The 26,520-nt window shown below is 53.1% G+C and overlaps 1 protein-coding gene across 5 annotated transcripts in view; it reads right to left on the bottom strand.

The window, feature by feature from the left end:
• Positions 1 to 2,067: 2,067 nt before the first annotated feature.
• The window catches only part of Kcnab2 (potassium voltage-gated channel subfamily A regulatory beta subunit 2), a 95,605-nt gene continuing 71,152 nt past the window's right edge, over positions 2,068 to 26,520 (bottom strand). For 3 of the 5 annotated variants that reach the window (XM_045150462.1, XM_045150464.1, XM_045150463.1), the window contains 13 exons: positions 26,114 to 26,151; positions 20,249 to 20,328; positions 17,153 to 17,197; positions 14,737 to 14,781; positions 13,358 to 13,401; positions 12,330 to 12,416; positions 11,537 to 11,581; positions 8,426 to 8,511; positions 6,659 to 6,779; positions 6,494 to 6,588; positions 5,666 to 5,786; positions 5,194 to 5,282; positions 2,068 to 3,585 (listed from right to left, as the gene is read on the bottom strand). In XM_045150462.1, coding sequence (XP_045006397.1) covers positions 3,496 to 3,585; positions 5,194 to 5,282; positions 5,666 to 5,786; positions 6,494 to 6,588; positions 6,659 to 6,779; positions 8,426 to 8,511; positions 11,537 to 11,581; positions 12,330 to 12,416; positions 13,358 to 13,401; positions 14,737 to 14,781; positions 17,153 to 17,197; positions 20,249 to 20,328; positions 26,114 to 26,151 — 986 coding nt within the window. In that variant the 3' untranslated portion in view covers positions 2,068 to 3,495. The remainder of the gene's footprint in view (positions 3,586 to 5,193; positions 5,283 to 5,665; positions 5,787 to 6,493; positions 6,589 to 6,658; positions 6,780 to 8,425; positions 8,512 to 11,536; positions 11,582 to 12,329; positions 12,417 to 13,357; positions 13,402 to 14,736; positions 14,782 to 17,152; positions 17,198 to 20,248; positions 20,329 to 26,113; positions 26,152 to 26,520) is intronic. The other 2 variants (XM_004657699.2, XM_045150465.1) reach the window with 1 other exon arrangement.

The raw sequence follows: 26,520 nt of genomic DNA, 5'->3' as shown, positions 1-26,520 counted from the left end.
ATCTCACGAGGCCTTCCACGTTGTTTCCCAGACTCCGAGCTTCCCAGGAAGGAGTGCACAAGAGGTGCTTTCCCACCTGCCTCCCTGACACGTGGTGGGAGAGGCCACGGGGCTCACTAGAGCCGCTAACCTGAAAACCTCGGTCATGCGGTTGGGAAGATGGCTCCGTGCTAAAGACATCTGGTGTGCATTTGCAGCAAGAGTCCCTGGTGTGTGTGTGTGTGTGTATCCCCCACTCCCCACATACCAGGGACACACACACACACACTAAACTTAAAATCAGCCAGCCCTTAGAGGAACAGCAACCTCAGAGCCACCAGCCTTGGATCCTTGGAGGTGGCATCAGAGGGGTGGATGGGGGAGGTGTTTCCTTCTCCTGTGGGGCCCTGATGAGTCGAATGGGAGAGGTGTGGGGGGGGGGTCTTCTGTCCACCTCCTCCCTATGTCTCACCATCATTTCTGCCCTCCAAGCCCTTCCTCATTTCCCACTCTCGGCCTCAGGCCAGGTCTGGGGCGACTCCAGCCCTTCGCGTCCCACAGTTTGTGGTCTTGCTCTCCCCCGCCAGCTCTGACTGAGGAAGAGGGAAGACAGAAGTGCGCACAGGGCTGCGGAGAGCTCGGCTCAGTCAGCGCTCAGCCTACAAGTGCGAAGACCTGACTTTGGTCCCCAGAACTCAAATGAAAATGCCAGGGTTGTGGTGGCATGTGCCTGTAATCCCAGGGATGAGGTGGAGACGCAAGGATCCCTGAGGCCTGTTGGTCAGCCAGTCTAACCTAGTTGGTGAGCTCTAGGCCACTGAGAGACTGTCAAAGCAAGTAGACACTGTCTTGGGGAATAATACCCAACACGGTTCTCTAGCCTCCACAAGCACATATGTACACACGCAGCCCACATTAAAAAAAAAACAAAAACCCAGACACAGAGACTGATGGGCTGGGGTTTTATTTGTCATTCCATAAACACACACCACGCCTCGGTCTGAGTCTGTCGGGAAGCTCGAGGCGCATGCGTTCGGCCTGGTGGGATGCAGTTAGCGAGGAGCCACGCTCGTTAGAAGAGAGGGAGAGAAAGCACACATGTACACGGCTGACAGAACAGGGCATGGGGGTGCCCTGCTGCGCCTCAGGATGTTGGATCTGGCCATGGGTTTGGGATGAGCTACAATGGGGCTCCATGTTAGCAAGGAAGCTTGATTCCCCAAATAGCCCTCTTCCTACATTGAATTCTCCTGGTGGGGACCCCAGGCCCAGCAAACTGTGCTTCAAGGAGAGGGTGAGGGGGTGGCTGGAGGCAAGCCCGTGGGCAGTGGGGCTGCAGGAAGGTGAGACCTAGGGCCCCAGGAAGTAACCCTGACTTCAGACCCCTCAAGGGCCAGGGGTCAGCTTGTTATATCTAGGCTGGCTACTCTTGGTCATCTTCTCCAGTGGCCTTCCAAGCCCCTTCCCACTCCATATTCCTCCTCCACGTGTGGCTGGCTGTGCCTCTAGGAAGTAGAGCCCCACACAGAAGAAATGGGCATCTCAGAGCCAGGTGGCCGGAACGCTGTCCTGGAGGCTGCCTGGGTCCAGGGTGCATGTGGGCCACAGCCCAACTTACCTGGGGCCCTTGTCTCTCTGTCTTTTTGTACACACCTGACGGGCTCAACCTCTCTTAAGCGTGGCTCATAGACAGCAACTGGCCCCACCCAGGTCCACCATCCAGTGGGCACTGATGGAGACAGCCGTGTGGACAAGGCTGGCCACTCCCTGCCAGGAGAGGCGAATGGCCCAAGCTTTTGTCCTGCTTGCCCACTGAAAGGCGCTGAACTGAGGGCAGGCACCTCTAGCCCAGGAATGGAATGAGTGCCACAGCCCAGGGGCCTCCACTGGGAGGGACCGTGCCTTCTCCCTATATCCACAGTGCTGCTTCTGACAAGACAGACCACCAGGGTCCGTGGCTGTGAGCAGTGGCAAGGGCTCTAGAGCCCAGGGTCAGCAGGAAAGTAGAGGGGGATGGTGGAAGAGAATAGCCTTCTTCCCTGTCTTCCTGCCTCCTCGTCTTTGTGGCTTTCTTAAGCTGATTTTCCAGCCAGTCTTGACTGACTGCAGGCCTTGGAGGGGGGCAGGGAGAAGCCTTCTTGGGAGAGCAGCTCCTTGGGAAGGCGAAGCGGGAATTGTGCTGTGGCTCCAGGGTGTGTGTCTTAGGGTTACCACTGCCTGTTAGGGATAGGAGGCTCCGGTTCCCTAGGGAGCCAGCTGTCGTAGGAGGCTCTGTCTCCCTGTGGCCAGTGAAGGGGTCAGTCCCACAGAACCAGGCCTCTAGGCAGCGTACCCCACCCAAACCTGCAGGCTTTCTGGCACCACTGTCCCTACAGCTCCCACTGCTAAGGGGCTGGCATTCTGCCTGCGCCCACTCTTCCTCCCTCTCCCCAGCGTGATCTAGGTTAAGGTGGAAGGGGATCAGCAACTCTGGCCATCTCTCCAGTGACAGGGTCCCTGGGGTCTTCTTACAATGGGAGGGCTGCTGATGGGGTTCTGTTGTCCTGAGCCTGCAGCATGGAAACACCAGGGACTCTCTCACTGAAACGCCGAGACAGTGTCCTCATGCCCGCTAGGCCAGCCGAGGACAGAAGTGTTAGAGGAGGCTCTCCACCCACCGAGAGGGACGTCTGTGCACATGGGCTCAGCCTGCCGCCACTGGCCTACAGTGTGGCCAGCAACTGCAGTTCAGCCTACAGTGTTGAACAACAGGATGGCATGCGCCACTGGCCTCTCCCAGGACAACTGGGTTATTCTGTTATGGGGCTCATCAACTGTGTGCAGGGTCGAAGACCTTGGCTAGCTGGAAATCAGACCCCCAACTTTTGTATGGATCCCAAACCACAGAGTTGATCCCCTGGGGTCCCTGCCCCTGCCAGCAAGGGTAGAGGGTGGGGGCCAAGGGCCAGCTGGGCAGGTGAGACCCCAGCCAAGGCCCAACGAGCATGTGGGGCAGTTTGAGAGTGGTGAGAGTGATCTGAGACCAGACTTACACAAAGTACCTGGAGCCCCGTGGAAAGGAGAAGGCCGTGCCCCACCCTGCAGGGCCCTGGCTGCAGGGGCCCCAGGAAGTGCCAGACCCTCTTCCCAGGTGGGCACTCTCTCTCAGCAAAGGAGAGGCCAGCCCTGCCTGCCCCAGGGATCCAACCAGGTCTCAGCCCAGCCTTGACCTCTGGCCTTGGTTGGGAGCACATGTGGTTTCTTCTTAGAGGATGAGCAGAGGCCGTAGGCTTGGGTGGAAACCCTTGAATGCCCTTCCTAACTGATGCCATCTCCTGGCACAAATCTGACAGCATCCAGCGAAGCAGCGGGTGGCATCTGGTGGTGACTTTGGAGACCATTTCCCAATAACGTCTGGGCATGGTATTTTCTCCTTGGATGTAAACCACACTCTGCACTTGGCTTTGGAACAGCATAAGCGAGCGAACAGAGACGAGAAGGGAACCAGAAACTGTCCAAGCAGATGGCGAGGGCAGTCTAGGATCTATAGTCCTTTTTGCTGTAGGGTTTATTTCCCAGAATGCTGTCAATCTCGTGGACGATGGAAGAAGACAATTTTGGAAGGACCTGCAAACAAGAATCAGAGCTGCTCAGAGAACTCCACGCTGCAAGTCCAGCCTGGCCTGTGGGGAAAGGCCAGTGACTTCCTGGGCTTCGTGGGCACTCTGGCTGGACCCCATCATGCCTGGGCCCTATCTGAAGCAGGCGGCCACACTGCCTATTGGGTGCCCAAGGCCTGGAGCAGAGAGCAAGCATGCTGGGTCTGTGTACTCCCCTAAGACTTGCCATGTTCTTGGGCCTTCTGGAATGTAGTATAGTAGTGGTGGAGGAGCCAAATGATAAGGGTCTAGACTTTCAGCTACCCTCACAGCTGTACCTACTTCAGGTGATAGCAAAAGTACCCTTCCAGGTGACAAAAACCTGGGGTAACCTTGGATTTGCTCTCTTACCCCATGCCAACCAACACCATTGTTTCACCTTTCCAAATATCCACGATCTAGCCATGGTTTCCATCACCAAGCCACAGGGACTGCTGTGCATCCTACCAGGTCTCTTGGCCTTGGCCTCCGCCCATCCCAGCAGTCTTCTGCTATGTGTTGAACCTTTAGGGCCGTATCTCACCCTAGTCCCTGCAGACACGCAACTCCAGGCTGGCCTCTGGCCCTGGGCCCTCTGGCCTGCGGACCATTGCAGGTTGACTCTATCACTGCACACCTCTTTAAGACTTCAAGCCGGGCATGGCGGTGCACACCTTTAATCCCAGCACTTGGGAGGCAGAGGTAGGAGGATCACTGTGGGTTTGAGGCCACCCTGAGACTACATAGTGAATTCCAGGTCAGCTTTAGACAGAGTGCGAGACCCTACCTTGGAAAACCAAACCAAACCAAATCAAAAAGACTTTGCTTCAAAGCGTCTTTCTTCCCTCCGCCCCTCCCTCCCTCTGCTGACCCAAGGATTCTTTGTAGATCATCCATATCACTGCACACCGTCTCAAGAGTTTGCTTCAAGGCCCTCTCTCCCTCTTCTTTTTGCATGTGTGATGGGTGGTGTGTGTGCGTGTAGTATGTGTGCTGTGGTGTGTGTGTGTGTGTGTGTGTGTGTGTGTGTGTGTGTGCAGATGCATGCCTGTGTGCAGTATGTTTTTTTTTTCTATTACTCATGCATGTATCTCCTTGAGAAGGATTCACTCTCTGAATGTGGAGCTGTGATTTTCATGAGCCCCAATGATTCTCCATTCTCTGCTTCCCAAAAGGTGGGTTACAGACGTATGTGGCCATGCCTAGCTGTTCACATGGGTCTTGGGAAATCACACTCAGGCAGTCTTAGGCAGTCTTAGGCCCTCCTACTTGTGGCAAGTGCTCTTACCTGCCAAGCCATCTCCCCCTTTCCAAAGCTCCTTTATTCACAAGACCTCCTGGGTCTATGGTGTCCCCTCCCCTCCCCCTAGCTCCCCTGTGTCACCCTAACCTTCTCCCATGATGCTGGCCACCTTCCAGCACCCCTCATGATGTCCTCCTTCCTTGAGCTCAGTGTTGACATCCACCCCTATTAGCAGCTCAGCAGGAGCAGGACTCTGCTGTCCTTGTATGTCCCACATGCTTGGAAGGTGCTAGTGAATCCGTGCTGGCTGAGGAGCTGGGAAGCGTGAGCTCCCTGGCAGCACCCTGTGCTTACCTGTATTGCTCCAATGTTCTCCATGAGCTGCTCTGCGTTGGAAGCACCCAGGAGTACGGAGCTGACACCCTCATTCCTCAGGCACCAGGCTGGGTGGGAGAAGCAAGAGCCGACAGGTGAAGAAGGCGCCCTCAGCGGTGCCTGTCTGGCGCTGCCTGGTCGGGCAGAGGTGCTCGGCCTCTTGTCAGGAGCCGAAGGCGCGCATGATACTCAGCAGCGCTGGGCGAGGGCTTGCCTACAGGAGCCCTGGCCCCACTGCCCGTGGTGCAGAGGTGGTCCAAGTGCCCGTGACCCATGGCTAGCTGACAGTGGGTGGCCTGGACTCTCATGGGCCCCTGCTATCTCTGCAGGGGCATGGCTCCTAATCTTGCCTGAGAGCCTGTTACTGATGAGAGGGTGCAGCCCAAGTCCCCAGGGACCCTGCTCTATCCTCAGGGCAGGAGCCCCATCCCAGGGCCCCAGAACCCGTTACCTATGGCCAGCTGGGGGAGGGTGCAGCCCAGGCGCTCGGCAATGGCCTGTAGTTCCTTCAGTTTGGCCTGCTGGCGTCGGCCCTCCTCGCTGAGGATTTTGTCCTTCAGCCACTGGTAGCCCTGGGAGGGACACAGCTCCAGGTGAGGTAGGGCTACTGGACCACCACATGGAGGTTCTGATGATTTTTGTTCCCTCCAGAACCATCCCCCCAGAAGTGGCTCACCTCTCCCCTGGCCCAGGCCTCACATTTGCTGTGGGGCATACTTAGGCAGATGCTGGGATAGGTCCTGTTCATGCCTTAAAGACACAGTTTGTCAGGGTGGAGGTGGGGGTTGACCCCATCTTAGTGTTGGGAGCCCAAGAGCACAGGTTATCATCTCTGGCCTAGAGGAACCCTACCTCTAGCCACAGAGGACACTTTCTCTCTTGACTGGCACCAGGACTGGGTCACCAGACCTCCTGTTTCCTAAAGAGGAACCCTTCTATGTCCCCAAGGTGTGTAGCAGGGGAGGGGGAATGGCACTTGGCTTAGAGGTCAGCTCTGAGCCTCCAGCCCTGAGCTTTGCCCGAGAGGTCTCTGTGCTGGCACAATGGGAGTGTTGTTGGGGAGGGGCATAAAGGGACCCAGGCCACTCTGTGAATGTTGAACTATGGTGGAGGCTGAGGTAGAGGTGAGGGGCCTGCTCACTTGGGGCCTGTGGGAGTAAGTCACCCCACTAGGAGCCTGGCTAATAGGACCCCAGTCCTAGGGTGATAGCAGAGGCCCAAAGGAGTGTTGCACAGTACCTGTGTGGAGTGTCCCTTCCCACCCTGGCCCACTGCTCACCTTCAGGGATGCCCTGGAGTAAGGTGGGATGCCACTGTCATACTTTCCAGAGACGATGCCACAGGCCAGGGGCGACCAGGTCATAGCGCCCACTCCTGAGAGAGAGACCAGGAGAGGCTAAGCGAAGCCCTGAGAGTGGGGCAGGGCAGGAGGGGTGGCACCCACCTATCTTGTGGAAGAGCTCTGGCAGCTGGACCTCCACCTTCTCCCTCTGGAACATGTGGTACTCCGCCTGCTCGCAGATGGGCGGGATCAGGTTGAACTGCCTGGCCACAGAGTAGGCTTCCTGCAGTACGAAAGGGAGCGGAGGCCACTGTGTCAGCAGGCCTGCGGCTCACGGGGAGAAGACCCAGAGGCATCCCTGGGAAGCTGGCCCTGCTCTTTCTTCACCCTCGGCTTGCCTTGGACGCTGTGAGGCAGGCCCCCGTGAGCTGTGAAGACAAGGCAAGCTTTGGGATGCCAAGTCTGAAAGCACAACACTGCAGGAAGACTGCTTCTGCCAGGGGTAAATGGGTTCATCAGTGCCTCACTTTCCCTATTTGTCACGAGGTTCCAACGAGCTAAGGGGGTTTGCTGCTTTTACAACAGCATCTGGCTCGCAGCTGACACCCAGAGTCTGCCAGCTGTGTGACACGGCCGTTGTTCTAGGGCCCTTGGCTGGGGATGAAGGTGGTGGCAGAAAGTGCCACCAGGAGAGTTGGCAGCTGCACCAGTCCACTTCCTGAAACAGGAGCTCAGGCCTTGATTTCCAGACATCACCTCTGCAATCTGACGGGGAGAGCTCAGGCTCTACGGCTGCCTGCAGACAGACTGCGAAGGGCCACGTCTGCTGAGAGGCCCAGTCCCTCTTTGGTCTTGGTCTAAGCTTCCGCATCTGTAAAATGGGGGGTGACACATCCTTCGGAGCCCAGCGCTGGCTGTGGACAGTCAGGAAAATGTCTGATGCAGGGTCATAAGAACCACCTGTACTCAAGGCCGACTCACACCAGGCACTTCTGAAACCCCTTTTACTTCCTGCATGAAGTAGGAATCTGGGACCCAACAGTGATGCTGGAAATTCTGAGGCACTGGGCATGGGCAGGGCTAAGGCTGGAAATAGGGTGGGGGCCAGGTAGGTAGCTTCTCCCTCCCTCTCTGGGCCATTGCCCTCTGTGCCTCTGAGACAGACGCACCCTGCTGACGCTTTCTGAGAGGCCCCAGAAATGTCAAGGAACATCGGCCACTCTAGCCCCCGTGGGTTGGTGGAGGGAAATCACTATTAGTTGGGCGTTTTCCTGAAAATGTGAGCGAGGGGGAAGTAGCATAGAGTACAAGATGGCAGCCTTGTGGTTTTAGTAGTGGGGTCATGTTCCAAGGCAGTCCCAGCTCTGAGCTCCATGGCCTGGCCTTCAATCTTGGTCTGAGCTATGTGACCTTGGGCTTATCACTTTACACTTTGGTCCCTGATTTCTGCATCTGAGGAATGGGATGACAGTAGCATTGGGAGGATAAGTAGGAGTCAGTCCCCAGAAAGCCCTTAAATCTAACAGCACCCAGAACATGCTAGAAGGCCAGTGCAAGTGATTGGTAGTGTTCTTACTAAGGGCTGGCTGGGCTTCCAGCTTCGAGCTTCCTAGAGGTTCTCTCTGAGAAGCCTCAGAACAGTGTACTAGAGTAGGCCCTGCTACTAGGCTTGTCCTATGGGTGGGAAAACTGCGGCTCAGAGAGGAAAAGCTACCTGTAATGCTTAGACCCACGCCTGCGAGGCCTGCAGACACACTATCGCACTCTTTCTCTCCCCTCAGAGCTCGTCTGAGTCACTGGGACCCTTTCCCACAGAAGTCCATGTCTATGGACGTGGGGGTGTCTGAGTCCTTACTTAGCACTTGTCTGAATCTTGGGATCCTTTCCCACAAAAAGCCCATGTCTATGGACATGGGGGTGTCACCCTACCATGATCTCCATGGAGCTCCAGCGTGATGTGCCCCAGTACATGGCCATCCCCTGGTTGATGACGTGGGTCATGGCCCGCACGGTCTCTGTGTGAGAGAAGAGAGTTCACTTGATGGGGGTGGCTGGAGCTCAGGCCCAGCCTGGGGATGGTCTGCAGATGCAGGCAGGGCGCTGGGAAGAGGGAGAGGGCTGCAAAGACGTCTTGCAAGCAGTGTACTTCCTGGCTCTGGAGTTGAGTGCATGTATTGGGGGCAGGGGGATTCCAGGAGGAAAGAAAAGCAGGAATCACAATCCCAGAAGCCAGTATGAAAAACAATTGCTCTATCCAGATACAGGGAATCTTTGAAAAGTAGGTTACTGGTGGGTTGAGGTTAAGGTCTCCACGGCTGACTATAGGGATAAGAGAAGGCGAGCCTAACGAGTGGGACCACAGACTCTAGAGTGAGTAAGACTGGGTACACTGGTCCCCTAGGGAGGACCAGATGGATAAATGAAGGTTACAGTTAGACTGGCTAAGGAGGTAAGCAAATACGGTTTTGCCTGTTTCCAGCTGTGGACCACTCTACATTCCTCTCTGAGGAGAGGAAAGAATGGTGTGTGTGGAGGCAAAGGCAAGGGCAGGCATGGAGAATGGGGCTCAGGGCTGAGCCCCTTTTGGGGAGTCAGAAGCAGACGTGGAAACCTTGGACGGATCACGAACAAGACCCTCAAATCAGTCCAGCTCCACAGGTCGGTCCCAGGGCAATGAGGGCCTAAGTGTTTTTCCTGTGAGAAGCTCGGGTCTGGAGTAGACAGGAGACACCACAAGAGCTGAGGCCCACCACATCCTGATGAGTAAATGTTCCAAATGCTTCACCATCCTCTGAGGTAAGAGGAGGGATTCTTCCCACCCCAGGAGCATGAGAGAGACTTCCTAGAATCAAAACAGTTTTGGGGAACATAAAAATCTTCCAGCTGTAGGTCCCCACCCTTGGCTATTTCAGCTGCATGAGGATGTTAGGATTCTTAAAACACAACTCGGCCTCAGATTTTCAGCTTGCAGACAACCCTTGGTTTGGTGGACTGAGAGATGGCTCCATGGGTTTCTCACAGGTCTGATACAGTGCTTGCAAGGTCGACTGCCAAAGGCAGGGTGGGGATGTGGAAGGACAAGTGTTTCTAAAAACAAAGCAGCAACATACACCATTGAGCTCCGCTTCCCTCCCCAGTGGCTTATTCCTCTCTGGTCTTAAGGTATGGAAGCTGAGGTCCCCTGGCAGTGATTGCGGTGGGAGGGCATTTAAGATGGGAAGGAAGGAAGAGAATGCCAGGTCTGTTATCATAGCTCCACCTTGGAGGATTACCAGGCCTATGGGCACCTTTCCCTGTACGGGGTAGCAGTCCTGGCTCTTGCCACCTTGTCTTGGAGTCTCATTTCTTACCCATCTCAAAGGGATCCCTATGACTCCTTTGCCCAAGGTCTACTCTGGATGGAACTCAGACCACCCTCAGGACTGGCACTGAGGTTGCTGGTTCCAGTTTTATCCACAGCCCTTGGCAAGTCACATTCCACTTCTGCCCCTGCAGTCTGACCTCAGGGGTAATGGCTCCTGTGAGCCCTCTCTGCCCCAGCCTAGGCGAGGGGGAGTTGGGAGAGAAGTGTGGACACCCCCAGGACCCTCCCTGTACCACTTTCTTGAACTGCCAACATACTAGGTATAGGGAAGAGGAGAGTGCCTGGTTGGAAAGGTTTTAGGAGACCTTTCCAATTGAGCCTGAGCTCCTGTGTGGTGCTCCCACCCCCTTGTTAAGATTTTTAGAAACACTCTTGAGGCCACCTGAGACCATGCAGCATGATTCCCCTATTCTTTTTAGCCAAGGCTTAGGTCCACATGCCATAGAGGACCCCCCCCCCCGATGCCAGCCTTGTTCCCTGACCCCCTCCCGCGGTGCTCTCCATGGTCACAGTCACCAAGATTTCCATCGCACGATGCCCTTTCCATGCAGTGTTGGGGAGACAGTTGACCTAACACCCAGGGACAAGGCTGACAGGACAGGAGCCTAGTGTGACTGGCTGTCCCGAGGGGCAAGGATCTCGAGCACAGGCCCTTGGGCTCTCTCGGAGGGATTCAGGCAGAGGCTGGATGTTTAGACATGCAGGAGCAAGGGCACACTGGGCACCTGTTTTACTATGATGTTGGTGGCTCCCCGGAGACAGTGCCAATTAAGGACAACTGTTCTCCACCTCAATATTTAATGCTGCTAGACAGAAACAGGGGCACCAAATCTTTCCAGCTGCTGCCAAAACCTAGGGCATCTCTGCCGCTTCACAAATAATACATGGGAGGCGTCAGGTAGCAGCGGCAGGTGGCAAGCAGGAGTCCTTCCAGGGTGGAACACCGTCCAGTTCCTGGGAAGACCATGATGTGTGCTTGGGGCGGGGGCCCGGGGCCCTTCTGCGAGAAGAGGACAGAGGTCAAGCGTGGCAGGAGGCTGCCCTGGCCTCGGCACCATCCCAAATCGTGTAGGTCCTCTTCAAGAGGGGAAATGAACTGGTCCATTTCAATGGAAAGGTCAGGGGATACAGGTGGCCACATGCAGCCAGCGTGCTAGATGGGGTGGCTTATTAGCTGGTGCTGTTTGCCCGTTGGAAGCAGGGGCTCAACAAGTGTAGACTATAGAGGTGAGACTTCTTGGGGGCTGCACACTCAGGGGTCCCTGACGGGCCCATTCCTTGTGAAAACCTAGCCTTCTCCAACCCTTCCCATTGTACCATCCAAGTTCTAGGTCCCAGGCAGGGACTGCGGCATGTTCAAATCAAGAGGAGGCCTCGGGAGAGAGACCGCGGGCCACCGCAGATCGCAGCATCGCAAGCTCCGGGGGTGGGGGGGCACATGCACACTGGGAAGGAGGGATGAGATGACAGCGTGGTGGGCAGTGAGGAGCTCCAACACCGCTTTGCTTTTCCTTTACTTGCAAGATGTCCTTACAGGGCACTCGCCCCCCTTACGCATTTTATGGAGAGGTTTGTCATGGGGAGGGGTGTGACAGAGAGTCGTGTAAATAAAAACACTGTCTCATAAAATGCAGCTCGGACCCAGAAGTCAATAGTCGGCTGAGGGTACTGTGTACCTTCAATGATGAATGTCCTTGACTTGGAGGAACTAAATGGGTCCCCTGGTGATAAAAGAAAGATTTAAAGAGACCAGAGTTTATCGCTGTGGGAACACGGAGGCGTGGTGTGACAAAGGGCAGGGCAGGGAAGCACAAATCACGAACACTTGTTCTGTTAACATGAAAAAATATATATACACACACGTGCGGTATATATATGTATATATATCTAAAAGCAAATGAAGAGAAAATAACTTGTGCACAACTTAACTTTCTAAGTCCCTGAAACAGCAAAGCAGAAATGAGAAGATGCCGTAGCAGGAAGTGGGGGAGACGGGAGAGGCTGGGCGCTGAGGGAATAAATAAACACCAAAGAAACCAAAAACAGCTCCTTGAAGCACTGAACATTTTTTCTCCTCTAGGTAATAATTTATCCCCCAGAGCAAAAGTCCCTTAAGCCCTCCCAGAGGAACCAGACTGAAAAGAGTGCAATAGTCCCGAGGGCCACCATGCTGCCGCGCCACTCTGCTATGACATACGAACCGCCAAGAGGAGAGATCGCTGGCCATGGAGTTCTGAAGGCAGCCAGGAGTGGGTCATGGGATGGGTAGAACAGGGCTGGGCTCAGCGTACTGGGGCCAGGGCCTGTCCCTTTCCTCACCCACAGAATCTGATCACCTCTGCCTTGGGTGTGCTGTGTGGGGGTGCTGGTGGCTATCAGAGCCTCTCAGATCAGACCTCTGGTCCCCCATCTTTGTCCTACAGGAACCAACCAGATGCTGAATGGCCAGAGCTTCTGGGAAGCACCTACCTTCCATGGGCGTGTTAGGGTCCGGGCGATTGGCAAACACCACATCCACATATTCTAGCTGCAGCCGCTCCAAGGAAGCCTTCAGCCCTGGGGGAGGACAAGACGGCCATGACCCTGGTCAGTGCTTCTTCCGAACTCTCCCAAGCCCTCCCTTTGCTCGGCTCAGGGGGCAAGACAGAAGAGGACAGGCTCCAGTCAAGTGAGCTTTGCGGCAGCAGGTGGGGGTCTTGAGGAGACCCCATTGAAGAGACACATCCCCAGTGGGAGTGAGTGTGTCTTGGCTGTTCAGGATGTGGAGGGAACCACAGACCCCATGTCCTGAGACAGAATGAGCTCATGGTCTTGTAGTCTTTCTTGGTGATCTGTGTTGTAATGGGCAGAGCTGGGCACATCATTACACAAGGAGGAACAGTGTCTGTGATCCCTTGTACAAGAGGTCTGTGGTGTCTGGCTCCCACAAGCTGCCAACCTGTGCCTCCTAACAGCTCAGATCCATTAGCTAGGGCAAAACACACTGGGTCTAGGATGGAAGGGCCAGGCACCAAGCCCCTTAGTTACGATGTTCAGCAGAGGGAAAATATTATCTAGATAGATGAGAATAAATGTGACTTGGAAAGGCAGGGAGAAAAGAAAAGCACAGGTTAAGTCCATATCCAGCTACCCTTGCTTTGGGTGCTTCTGAGGTCCAAGCCCCGGGCTGCCTGTTCCTGCCTCCCATGCGTCTGAGGGGGCGCTCTCACAGCTCCACTTTCCAGACATTGTGACAGAAGCTTGGGGAAGTCATGGCTCTTGCCCAAGACCACTCAACCAGTGTGGGGTGGAGACTGGACTGAAATCCGGGCCTTTTCTGTGTCCTAAGCCAGTGCTTCTCTCCTTTAGTGGAAGGTTCCCTACCTCATGTCCGCCTGATCAGGGGTCAGACCAGGGATATGGGTGTCCCATGATTAGGGCCTCTGCTTAATCCCCAGGGGCATGGGGCATATTGGGCTGCTTTGCTTTGGGGCCCTGTGGTGACAGTCCCTCCTTACCTTCTATTATGTGCTTTCTGGAAAGGCCTCTCTCTGTCTCCGCTCTGAAAAACAAGCCAACAGCATGGGAGATAGTGCATGCAATTTGGGGAAAATGTTTATGATGCAATGTTAAAATAAAAGTAGGTCAGCAAATGTGATGTGCAGTCGCTTTCTACTTTAGGATTAACAGTGAAGGGTAAAGGCTGAGCTTTCATGAGCGCATATGGAAGCCTGGATGCTGATCTGGGGTGGCCTGGGGGTGATGTGGGGTGGCCATGGGGGCTGCAGCTCTAGTTTCAATTATACCCTGCTGTTCTTCTTGGACATTATCATTAATTATCTTCCCATGTAGCTCAGACTGGCCTCAAACTCATGCTCCTCCTGCCTCAGCCTATCAAGTGTTGAAATTATAGGCAGACACCTAGCTGAGGATTTTTTAAAAATCAAGAATGGGGCTGGAGAGATGGCTTAGTGGTTAAGGCGCTTGCCTGTGAAGCCTAAGGACCCATGTTCGACTCTCCAGATTCCATAAAGGTGAGGCAAGCGCAAGGTTGCACATGCCCACTAGGTGGTGTAAACATCTGGAGCTTTACTGCAGTGTCTGAGGCCCTGGTGTGCCAATTCTCTCTCTCTCAAAAATAGAATAAAAAACTAAGAATGAATCATTCATACACACACACACACACACACACACATACATACATACATATGTATACACACATATGTACACGCACACATATATATGTGTAGATATATTTAAATTTATTCTTTTTTGGTTTCTTTTTGTGTGTGTGCATGTGCATGTGTATGTATGGAGTATGTAGTGTGTGATGTGATATATGTGAGCACATGGGGGCTAGAGGAGAACCGCAGGTATCCTCTTCCTCTGTCACTCATTTCCTTGAGATAAGAGTCTCTCCCAAAACCTGGAGTTGTGTGTCTGTGTGTGTGTGTGTGTGTGTTTTGTCAGTGAGCTCCAGTGATTCTCTAGTCTCTGCTCCTGCAGGACTGGATTACAAACATGAGTCACCATGCCCAGCTGTTTAAGTGAGTGCTGGGAAGTAGAACTTGGGCCATCTTGGGCCCTTATACTTGAGTGGCAAGTACTTTATCCACTGGGTCAACTTTCCAGCTCCTTGAATGGGATTTGAGTGAAAGATAAACTCATCCAAACTGGGTGTGAGATTCTAGGTCAGGGATGGGTGCTCTGCAAAGGCAAAGGCCACCCCTGCCTGCTGTGGGGCTCAGGGGATGGAACCTACACCAGGCCATCACAACCTCCTCCTTCAAAGACAAGGGTCTGATCCCCACCGCTTGTCTCTGCTCTCTCCTAGGTAAGGTCTCTGCATGATTTGGAGCTGTTGTGGCTGGGAACGGCACTGTGAGGTGGCACTTACTTCCCCCCCCAGAAGATCTTGGTGGTGATGACAAGGCTGGACCGCCTGTGGAGAGGAGAGAGAAGAGATGTTACTGAACCTGACCCCTTGAGGGTTCTCAGCTTTTACACAGTGGTCCTAAAGGTCCCCCGCCCCCCATGGGATCCAGTGTGAAACGGGGATTCTTCTATTGTAAGATACCTACCAGATGCCAGCTGGGTTTGTGGGGTTCCCCACTGAGCTAGGAGGTGACTCCAGATGCAACCAACCACTCAACTCTGTACGCTGCGCAGCAGGCATTAGATGGCGGAGGAACTGGTATGAGCAGAGTTCAGAGGGGGGAGTCTTAGCTCTTCCCTTTCTGCTGCTGTAGCCTAGGGCTGGGTGTGACTTTGGTCAGAGGACAGGTGAAAATAGCCTCCCAAACTCTGTGTGTGTGTGTTTGTGAACTCAACTAGGGGCTGCTGAGGCCACAGCTCCTCAAGCCGGGCACTCTGGCCTGCTCTGCTGCCAGGATTGTTGATGCCACCAACACTGGCACAGTCAGCATCAACCACAGAGATGGTGACCCGGGGCAGCCTTCGGCCTTGGGAGATTTGCTGGGAGATGGAGCGCCTTTGAATTACAGAACAGGAGGAATTAGGATTGATCAAAGCAGAGAGGAAACCGGTTGCTGGGCTGGGAGGGGGGAGAGGCGACAGGAACCCGGGTGGGGGTAAGGTGAGAGCAGTGAGATGCTGAGAGGCGTTCGACAGACAGAGAAGGAATGCAGGCCCAGCTTTATGACTGCTCTGTTGAAGCCTGGAGCTTGGGGAGGCCGGAAGGATAGACCAGGGCACTCAGCTCAGCCTGACAAAGCTCCCTGAGGGGTTTGTGTCTCTGCTTGAGAAGGTGCCTTGGAATCCTGCCCTGCTCTGCTCAGGCTCCTCCACCTCCTGTGCCCAAGGGTCATGTTGGATGCACCTGGGCATTGGGCCCTGGAGCTTCCCAGTCCGCTAGGTCCGGTATAATCTAGTAGGGCTGGCTGCGCTGGTGAAGTACAGGCTCTGGACACCCTGTCTGGGGTGGGGGTGGGAGTCTCTCACTGGTTTCTCTGCAGATGGGGACAGTGACTTTTTGAGAGGTTGAGCTGTTCTCTGAGGTCCTCGGGTAGGGCAGAGAGGGGCAAGGTGCAGCTGAGAGGCAAAAACTTCTGCACTATGATCTCTGCAGCGCCACCCCGTCATGCCCAGGCCACCCGAGACATCTCACTTGCAGCTTTTTTTTTGGGGGGGGGCTCAGACTTTGCATTCAGGGACCCCATCTTCTGAATCTTCGTGGGTGGGGCAGGACAAGGGTTGGGGGCAGGGCTAGGACTGCTCCCAAGGAAACACCTCTGCCTCTTAGAGAACCACACTGTACATCCATGTGGGGGCCTGGTGAACCCACAGCCTCTGGCTTTGACTTTTTTTTTCTGAGGTAAGGTCTCACTCTGGCCCAGGCTGACCTGGAATTCATTCTGTAGTCTCAGAATGGTGCTCACGGGGATCCTCCTGCCTCTGCCTCTCAAGTGCTGGAATTAAAGGCGTGCGCGACCACGCTTGGCTGGCTTTGACTTTTATTTTTGTTTATTTTTATTTATTTGAGAGTGACAGACAGAGAAAGAGACAGATAAGATAGAAAGAATGAGCGTGCCAGGGCCTCCAGCCAGTGCAAACGAACTCTAGATGCATGTACCACCTTGTGCATCTGGCTTGGGGAATCAAGCCTTGGACCAGGGTACTTAGGCTTCACAGGCAAGCGGTTAACCACTAAACCATCTCTCCAGCCCTGGCTTTGACTTTTTTAAAAAACATATTTATTTATTTATTTGAGAGAGAGAGATTAAGAGAATGGGTGTGCCAGGGCCTCCAGCTGCTGCAAAGCCCAGATGCATGCAACACATTGCTCATCTGGCTTACATGGGTCCTGAGGAATTGAACCTGGGTCCTTTGGCTTTGCAGGCAAGCACCTTAACTGCTAAGCCATCCCTCTAGCCCTGGGCTTGACTTCTTGCAGGGTGGTATAAACACCTGCTACCTGCCTAGAGTAGCAGTGGTTGTCTCCATTGTGGGAAGCTCACCCTTTCCAGCAGGGAAAATTTGGGAACTTCAGGCCTTAGCAAGATTGCTTACAAAAGCTGTATATGGTTCTCTTATTACTGCCCAGCCCACTGCCCCTTATGCTACACTAAATATGAAGAGTTGTCCGAAGGAAGGGATGAGGCTTCGGTGGCGTTCGGGAAGGAACAACCCCAAACTCTCACTGCAGCACCATCTCACCCTAGGCCTGCTGGGGCAGGTGGCCTGTCCACCCAAGCCAGGGAGCCCGGCATGCATCTGCCCTTCCTGTGCCTCCTCCCACAAGCAGCCCTTCTCTGTGAGCCTCGGGCATAGACCGCAGAGAACTGGGTAATTACCTCCATCCCTTCTTCCTGATGATGTTTCCTAGCACCACCTCGGCTCTGCAAAGCAAGAGAACGAGACATGGGGAGTTCATCATTGCATAATGGAAAAAAAAAAAAATCAAGCCCAGTCCCACAGGGACAACGAGCCAGCAGTCCCCTCTGTGAAAATGCCACTGGGGCTGGGGAGCCAGGATGTTAATATGGGCTTCGGCTTACCATCTCATTCCAGATCAGGGGTGGAAATCTCGAAACTGTCTAGGGCTGAGGGTGGGAGGGGGCTTTGCTGGTCTCCCCACACCCCAGGGAGTCTGTGTCCCTGTAGGTATCTGTCCCACTCACAGCAGCCCCAGCTCTGGTGGGGAAGGAAAGAGACCCAGTTGTTCTCGGCAATGCCAATGTCCCGCTTCTCCAGCCAGCTGGAAAATGCCTGGTGACATCGCGTGGGGAAGTTTGTGGATGCTCTCGTTTGCTTGTGTGTGGTGAATGTGTGTACAGGTGCCCATGGGTCGTTCCACGTGTGCACTGTACAGGGTGCATTCATCTGTGGTGGCAGAGCAGAACGTCGGTGCCTGCCTTCAGCACTCTTCCACACATCTGCGATGGCATCTCACTGGTCCTGGAGCCGGCTGCTTTTCCCCCCAAGCTCTGGTGATTCTTGACTCTGCGACAGGTCTGGGGTTAGCACTGCACGTGGCCACACCTTGCTGTTTATGTGGGTCTGGGGACTGGACTTGAGGAGTCTCAGGTCCTCACACTTGCACGGGAAATGCACTTAACTGTTGAGCAATTTCTCTGGCACAGATGATTCTATTTTTAGAGGTAAACCATGTGCCAGGCGCACCTCCTGTGTATGGAGACAGTCATGCACTTTCAGGGCCAGTGGTAGATTTCCAGCAGAACATGTGCATGCCAGCCTGCTTTGTGTGTGTGCGCGTGTGCGGGCACACATGCACGCGCCTGTGTGTTTGCGTGCACCCCTCGTTACTTGCTTTGAACAACAGACAGACACCAAGCAGCCCCACTGTCTGCCCTGCCTGGCCTCACTCCGGGTCCTGCCCCAAACCCAGGGCCAGCTGGGGTCACGAGCGAGCTGTTCCAGCCTCACTTGGCACAGCAGTGTGGGATTAACTTTTAAGAACTTTCTGCTTGTAGCAAAATGTTTCTGAGCAAAAACAACAGACGGAGAATGATGCACACCCCGTGCTACATTCCAATTATAAAAGCGCCTGAGTCATCCACTCAGAAATAATGGGCTCTAATTTGCAAGCTGTTTAGCATACATTCTGAATGCTCCTCATTTATGGTCAGGATGCACTGAAAATTCAATCAGCTCTGGCCTCTTCCTTTCATTCCTTGGTCCCTAATTTGTCAAAGTGCCAGGGGAGGAGGAGGAAGATGGTGGCAGGGCTGCAGGAGTGGCAGATGATGGACCAAATCAAGCCCGTGGATCGCAGTTCTGGCTGTAAACTGTGAATGTGGCCGCAGAAATCCCGCAGTATGCTGGGAAGTGCCCAAATTACTGTCAGCAACAGAAGCAAGTGTGCATGGTCCATAAGAGGGACAGTCCCTGGTCTACTGCCTGCTGGAGTTGTCCCAAGCCCCTTGCCCACAGTGGCTTCTCTCGGCCTGTCACCTTGACATGGTGCTTAGCCCTTCACTAGACATCATGCCCAGTGCTGATGCATTCATGAGGGGTGAGTGGGCGGGTTCAGCTACAGGCTGGATTAAGGAGCTGCAGAGGCTGGCTGAAGAGTGGAGGGCAGGGGGTCGTCCAGGAGCCATAGTGCCTAGGGCAGGAACTTCTCCCTGAGGCTTTGGCTTGTAGCAAGGGCCTCCCAAGAGGCCTTGCGGCTGTCCAGGACCCAACATGGCCTGCTCTGGCACGACAGTCCTGCGTGTCCAGTTAAGCATGGGGAGCATGGGGTGGGAGGACAATGATGCAGAGTGGGGTATGGCTGCTGGAAAAGGAGCGTGCTGGGCCTGTGTACAGGGCGGGCCCATCTGCAGCTGGAGGACACCAGAACTCCCTTGTATGCACTCTTGTGGGCCTCAAGACCCAGGAAGGAGCTAGGCCAGGAAAGAGGCTCAGGCTGGGACAAGCCTCTGGGCTAGGCATTGGCACTGGGCTATTCGACCTTGGGCCCTCCAGCTTAGCTCATCTGTCTATCTGGAAAGCATTTAGCCTTGATGGGAAGCTGCTGTTTATTTGCAGAAGTGGGGAGGGGACTGTGGCACAGGAGGGACACAAGGCTGTTGATGGGGGCTGGCGGAGATTTGGGAGAGGGCAGTGGTTCCAGCTGTCAGCTCTGCAGGCCCTGTGCAGGGATTTGAGTTAATGTCCAGCTGGGCTCCTTGATGCTTGGTGCTGTGTTCCCTGCCATAGGCAGCAGGTGACTATCTGAGGTCAGTGAGGCAGATGCTGGCCCTGTGGCCATGGTACATAGCAGGTCAGGGCTGTACCCAGGCCAGCTGATGGGAATTTGACTGGCCCAAAGCAAGAGGGGGCCAGGGATGGGAGGGCGATGGGGAGCCAGCAAATGAATTCAGCAACAAAAGCTGAGTTTTGGAAACACGACGCAGGAGAGTGGAAGATTTGATTACAGCCAGTCTTTTATATTGAAGCCAACTATTCTGGCTGAAGAGAGCTGAGATTTTGTATAACTGAGTCAAAAAGTTCACTGCCAAGATGAGAAGCACTTCCTTCAGCACTGGAGGCCAGCGCCTGCTCCCTTCAGCCCTTCCAAACTACTCTCATTGCATTGTTAAAACATAAAAAATTTCACGTGCATGGGGCTGGCTACAGGTCACCAGTATGTCAGAAGGGTGTAGGACAGCAGCTTAATCATGGCTTTGGCCCAACATGGCGTCTTTGGCACCAAAAGAACTTTGGTCACCTTGGTGTCTGGACACATGGGGAGTTTAGCAAGTGACCAGTATCCAAGTGTTCTGTGATTCTGGCCATTTAGAGATTTAAAAAGAAGGCAGTGTGGAAGGCCTTTTGTGAACCAGAGTGACACGGGAACCAGAGCGGGGGGTGTGGGGGGGAACCAGAGCTCTGGCTCACTGAAGGTGTCCTCCACCACGATTTCTCTGGAGGAAGACACATACTTGCCAGCAGCATAGACTTCTGCCGTATCGAAGAGGTTGATGCCGTTGTCATAGGCCAAGGTCATCAGCTGCTCTGCCATCTGAAATGAGAGAGCCAGAGCTGCTCATGGATAGCATTGTTCTGCCAGCCCTAGGGAGGGCACAGAGCATCAGGAGAATAAGCCAGTGGTCTGGGTGGCATCTCTGGTGTCAGGACCAGGCTTAATTCCCCTGTACCCACATAAGCCAGATGTACAGGGTGGCACATGCATCTAGAGTTCACTTGCAGTGGCTGGAGGACCTGGCATACTCATTTACTTTCTATTTCTATTTGCCTTTCTCTCTCTCTTAAATAAATGAATGAATAAATAAAATATTTAAAAAGATAGGTTCACACTGCTCCTGGGAGGTCCCTCCACTCAGTATGACTGATCTCTCATAAGAAGAGAAGCCACACACAGAGGTCATGTGACGAAGCAACAGAGACTAGAAGGGTATGCCTGCAAGACAAGGATTGGCAGAAGTTGGAAGAGACACGAGACATATCCCCCCTCCATGTTTGTTGACACCTTGATTTCAGATTTCTGGCCTCCAGAACTATGGGAGGGTAAATTTCTATTGACTGAAGCCACTCAGGTGACTGTACTTTGCTATGGTAACCCCAGAACCCTCATAAGAGTAGCCTCCCTCCACAGAAGCCTGGAATATCTTGGTAGGATGAGCGTTTTTCTAAAGTCTGGCTGTGCATTTAGCTGTGTCTCCGTGAACTCCTCCCAACTACTACTGGAGGACTTCACTGTTCTCTTCTGCACACTCAGAGAGAGGATCCCACAGCTACTATGTGGAGGGGCTGAGAGGTATGTGATCTTGGCTGGTGTTTTTCTCCAACACTACACACTCTTGGCCTCAGTGAGGCAGCACTGATGAATGGCTGCCCAGCCAGCTTCATTGCTGGCCAGATTTTACTCCTTGGGCTTCTGGAAGGGTGAGCTTGTGTTCTAGGGAAAATGTCAATGGGTGGTGGGGTTAAGAATCATAGATTCTAGGGCTGGAGAGATGGCTTAGCGGTTAAGCGCTTGCCTGTGAAGCCTAAGGACCCCGGTTCGAGGCTTGGTTCCCCAGGTCCCACGTTAGCCAGATGCACAAGGGGGCGCACGCGTCTGGAGTTCGTTTGCAGAGGCTGGAAGCCCTGGCGCGCCCATTCTCTCTCTCTCCCTCTCTCTGTCTTTCTCTCTGTGTCTGTTGCTCTCAAATAAATAAAATTAAAAAAAAAAAAGAATCATAGATTCTAGAAGCATGTCCTTCATTGATGGCCTTCTGGCCAGTGTTCTGAGCGCCACACTTCCCCAGGTTTAGCTCGGAGCTCTAGGACTACCTCTTTAGCAAGCAAGCCTAAGGCAGGCTGAAGGATTCCTGTAACTCTCAATTGCTGCAGCACAGAGAATGGGCCGGTGGCTTAGGTTAGCTTCTCTCCCACAAAACTGAGTTCTAGGCAAATGGGGAGTGAGGGCATGTGCTCTGTGTGTGTTTGCTGGCAGAATCCCTGGGGGGAACACTACTGGAGGATCACCTCCTTTGAGATAGTTTCTCACTGGCCTGGAGCTCACCACTAGGCTAGACTGGCTGGCCAGTGTGGCTCAGGGATCCACCTGTTTGGCCTCTCCAGTGCTGGGACCACCCACAACATCACACCCTGCATTTTCCATGGGTATTAGGGACGGAACCCAGGTCCTCCTGCTTGTGAGGCAAGCCTCTTGAATGCTCTCTCTGGACCACCTTGTGGGTTACCTTTATATGTCTGCCTTTCTGACTGCTGTATACCAAACAGAAGGGTACACCTTGCTATGTCCCCTTTTCTCTGTAATCCACTATGTGACAGTTCCCCAAAACTGCCAGCTCCCTGGAACCCATGCGTTTTAGTTTAGGTAGAAAAAGGGGCTCTGCAGATGGGATGAAATAAAACACTGTGAGTTGGGGCAACAATCTTGGATCACCTAAGTGGCTTCTAAAAGCCATCACAAGTGTCCTTGCAAGGGAGGCAGAAGGAGATGTGACAGACAGAAGGGAGGTAAAGTGACCATGGGAACAGAGGTGAGAGTGAGGTGGCTACAAGCCAAAGGCCACCAGCAGCCAGCAGAAGCTCAAGCCAGAAGGATTCTCACCAGAGGAAAGGAGCCCAGCCCCACTGGCTGCTGGATCCTTGGTGAAGGATGCTGATCTACACTTTGTGCTCCTGAGCTGGGAGGGCCATTTCTGTTGTTTTCTGTCACCCTGTGGGTGGTCATTAGTTACAGCAGCCTCGAGAAGCTCATACATTCTCCAGATGCCTTTAGTCATGAGAGGTAGTGCATGCTACCCCAGAGCTGAGAGCTCATGGCTGTGAGGCAGAAGCCAGGGGTGATGACTGGTACCTGCATACATCTGAGCCTGTGTATGGCATAATTAACACTGTGCCCTGAGCTGCTGCAGAACTGAGACCAGAGTTCCCGGTCACCTCTCCCATCATATTCCTATTATCCAGCCTGTCCTGAATGCGGGATTCTCATGGAGAGTTGTGTGGGTGTAGAAAGGGCACTGAGAGAGACCCGGAAACCCGCCACCACCCACTGTAGCTCCTCATGGGGGTCAATGTCATGATCTCAGAGCTACTAACACTGTCCACTTCCTGCTGCCTTACTGGAAGGGACCAACCTTGTTTGTCTGCACAGCAGCCCTGCAGACACCAATGGATAGCTGCTGTGCTGTCCCGGCACAGGGCCATCAAATCTTTTCCTGTGATAGCTGGTGTGGTGGCTTGAATGTAAAATGTTCCCCATACAGTCATCCTTAATCCAGGCTTGGTGGTGCTGTTTGGGAAGGTGGTGGAGCTCTTATGAGGCACAGCCTTGTTGGAGGAAGTATGCCCTTGGGGTGGGCCTTGAGATTTTCTAGCTCACACTCACTTGTCAGTTTGCTCTTGCTATTTCCTCCCTGCTGATGTGAAGATGTGATGTTGATTGTCTGCTCCTGCCATGGTTTTCCCACTAAGATGAAACTTCCCTTTGAAACTAAGCCAAGAATAAACCCTTTCCTTCTGTCAGCTGCTTCTAGTCGGGTCAGGTGGTTTTTTTCCAACAATGAGGAAATGCAGCCAGATAGTAAATGGTTTAGATGGTATTGGCCAGATGGTCTCAGTCAACTATGAAGCTTTGCCCTTGTAGCAAAAGCAGCCACAAAGGTCTCAATGACTACGCATGGCTACATGCCAATAAAACTTTATTCACAAAAACAGGCTGCAGCTTCACAGACATAGGAGGTAGACCAGAGATTAGTGGTAGTTAAAAGGTACAGAGTGTGTTTGGAATTCATGGTGGTAGTTGCATAGCACTATGAAGATAACTAAAGCAACTGAACTGACACCTTTAACACAATTAAAAGGCTAAATTCTCTTTTTTACTTCATTTATTTGAGAGAGGGAAGGAGGGAGAGAGAGAGAGCGAATGGGAGCACCAGGGCCTCCAGCCACTGCAAATGAACTCCAGATGCATGCACCACCTGGTGCATCTGGCTTATGTGGGTAATGGAGAATCAAGCCTGGGTCCTTGGGCTTTGGAGGCGAGATCCTTAACCACTAATTCATCTCTCCAGTCACCTGGGTTTTCTTTTTAAAGTATATGCATGTGTGTGTGCCTGTGTGTGTACATGTGTGTGTGCAGAGGCAAAACACTGATGTCAGGTGTCTTCTTCAATCACTCTCTACCTTGTTAGTTGAGACAGTGTCTCTTAAAATGGAAAGTTTATGTTTCGTGTCTTCAGAAAGTGCAGTCCGAGGGCTGGGGAAATGACTCAGAGGGTAAAAGCACTTGCTCTGCCAGCATGAAGGACAAGGGGGTCTGATTTGCTCTGAGTTGGATCGCAGCACCCATCTAAGTGGCTGGGCATGGCAGTGTAAACCTGAAACCCAGGTACTGTGGGAAGTGCAGGCTGGAGAATCAGTCTGGCCAAAATTGGTCTTACCAGGTCCATCTCTGGGAAATGGGGATGACTGGTAAGAGGAAGGACCTGTTAGCCACCGCATGTAGACATGGGCACACATGTGTGCATATGACACACATACACATACGACACACGACACACGACACACACACGACACACATGCAATTACGTACAGCCCATAGTCCTCACTTCTCGCTTGGCCTTACCAAGCAGGCAACGTTCCAAAGAATAAATGTTCCATCCTCTTCACTTGGGCTACAGCTGGGGGCCCTTAACATTTGACATATTGATTTTTTGACAGGAACTGTGGGATTATTAACACAAAAAGCTTTTCTTGCTCCTTTGCCACAGTGTTTCAGAACCCTGGCTCTGTCACCTATTCTTCTGTCCTCCCAGTTCATTGTTATTGAGAGAGAACCTCCAATATCTTATTCCTGTCACCCCATACTTAATGCTAGAACCAGCCAGGGCTCTTATTTGAGGGCATTTGTCAATACTTGTGTCACTGAGAAAGTCACTTCTCCACAAGGACATCCCATTCCGTGTAGCAAGTGCTGTCTGGGAATGAAGCATTTCCCCCAACAGAATTGTTCCATCTACTGTTTCAGCAGCCATGTTGAAAGGGAGATGATCCTGAGTCAGGCATGACTTATTTGGAGATGGACCTGAGTCAGGCATGACTTATTTGATGCAAACCGCATGGATCCCACAGCTCTAATCTCTACTCTCAGCTCCAGGAACCAATCTGGTGGGCACTGGTGAGGCCCTTCACCTTAAGAGACTCTTGACTTCACCCTGAGAGCGCCTGTACCAGCAATCTCAGAGTATGAGGCACATGGTTCCACAACCAGCCACTATCATAAAAATAAAGATGAGCACAACCACAGCCTGCATTTAAATTTTGATGGAAGCTGAGCTTTCCCTTTGAAACTGAGCAATCACAGCTAACAAGGTCTCAGAATGACTCACTTACTAATTTTTAAATGCAACCCTTCCCAATGTAAGTAGGGCAAACATGACAGTGTGTCTGACGTAGATGCCCAGAGCTCTCTGAACAAATGCCACCACTCTCCTTTCCACACATCCTCCCACTGTCCCCAAGTGCACCCCTCTCCTTCCGAGGGGCCCCATGACGCTGGCAGTGCTCAAATCTGCTCTTCCCTGGTGTCATCCTTGCATTTCAATTGGGCACAAAGAAGCCCAGCAGATAACACTCGATTGCAACTCAGCACAGTTAGCAATGGTTATAGAGTATGTTGTTATGGGCAGGAGGGATGGCTTAGTGGTTAAGGCATTTGCCTGCAAAGCCAAAGGACCCAGGTTTGAGTCCCCAGAATCAACATAAGCCAGATGCACAAGGTGGTGCATGCATCTGGAGTTTGTTTGCAGTGGCTGGAGATCCTGGCATCCTCATTCTCTCCCTCTCTCAATCTCTCAAATAAATAAATTTAAAAAATTAAAAGAGTATGTTGTCAGAACACAGTAAAAATGTCACTTGTAGAAGAACTTCAGAAGCTGCCTTTAAAATGACTTATAGCAGATATGGGCTGCCAGTTCACATGTGGCACACACTGAGGGGGCAGCTTTGGTCCGCATCCAGATTTCACGCTTGGAAACATGGGCTGCCTGAATGCTCGGGATTAACTGTGGCTGGGGATTCTGGCTTCCTGGGAGCTGATGGACTTGCTGAAGGAGCTGGGGCACCAGCCTCTAGGTGGCATCACTCACTACAGCATTTTCTTTGGGCACTATTATCTGGCTTGTCCATCCCATGGGGCCTGACACCCTCCACACACAGAAACAGGGAGGCTGCTGTGGTGGCTCCCACAAGCACATGTCCCTTGTTCATGCGAGGGACTTAACCATGTACTTTGGGCCAGAGTTCTGGGGCCCCAGGAAGCGCTATCTTACCTCATCGGTGATCTGGCCTCCAAAGGTCACCCATGTTCCTGGAAGGAGACACACAGGTTCAAGTTGGACAATTTGCCAGTGATTTAAAACTGCCATGATGGGTGCTCAGGTCTCAGGGGGCAAAGCCCAGGGTTGGGGTCATGTGCTCTGTAGTGAGTATGTCTTGTGTAGGTAGATAACTGGGCTTCGGGGCAAGTGTCCAAATGGAGAGGACAACAGTCTGAAGGACAGAGAGCTGGCTGAGAGCCCAGGAGGACTGAGGTCTTTTAAATGCTTGTCTAGAGCCAGGCATGGAGGCATAATACTGTAATTCCAGCGCTTGAGAGACTGAGGCAGGAGGCTTATCATGAATTTTGAGTCTCGTCTTGGTGAGTTCCTGGCCAGACTGGTCTATAGTGTGAGACTGT

This window comes from Jaculus jaculus, chromosome 5 (assembly GCF_020740685.1).
Source record: "Jaculus jaculus isolate mJacJac1 chromosome 5, mJacJac1.mat.Y.cur, whole genome shotgun sequence".
Lineage (NCBI taxonomy): Eukaryota > Metazoa > Chordata > Mammalia > Rodentia > Dipodidae > Jaculus > Jaculus jaculus.
The sequence above is the reverse complement of the archived record's forward strand: the minus strand, read 5'-3'. Positions and strand labels throughout refer to the sequence as shown.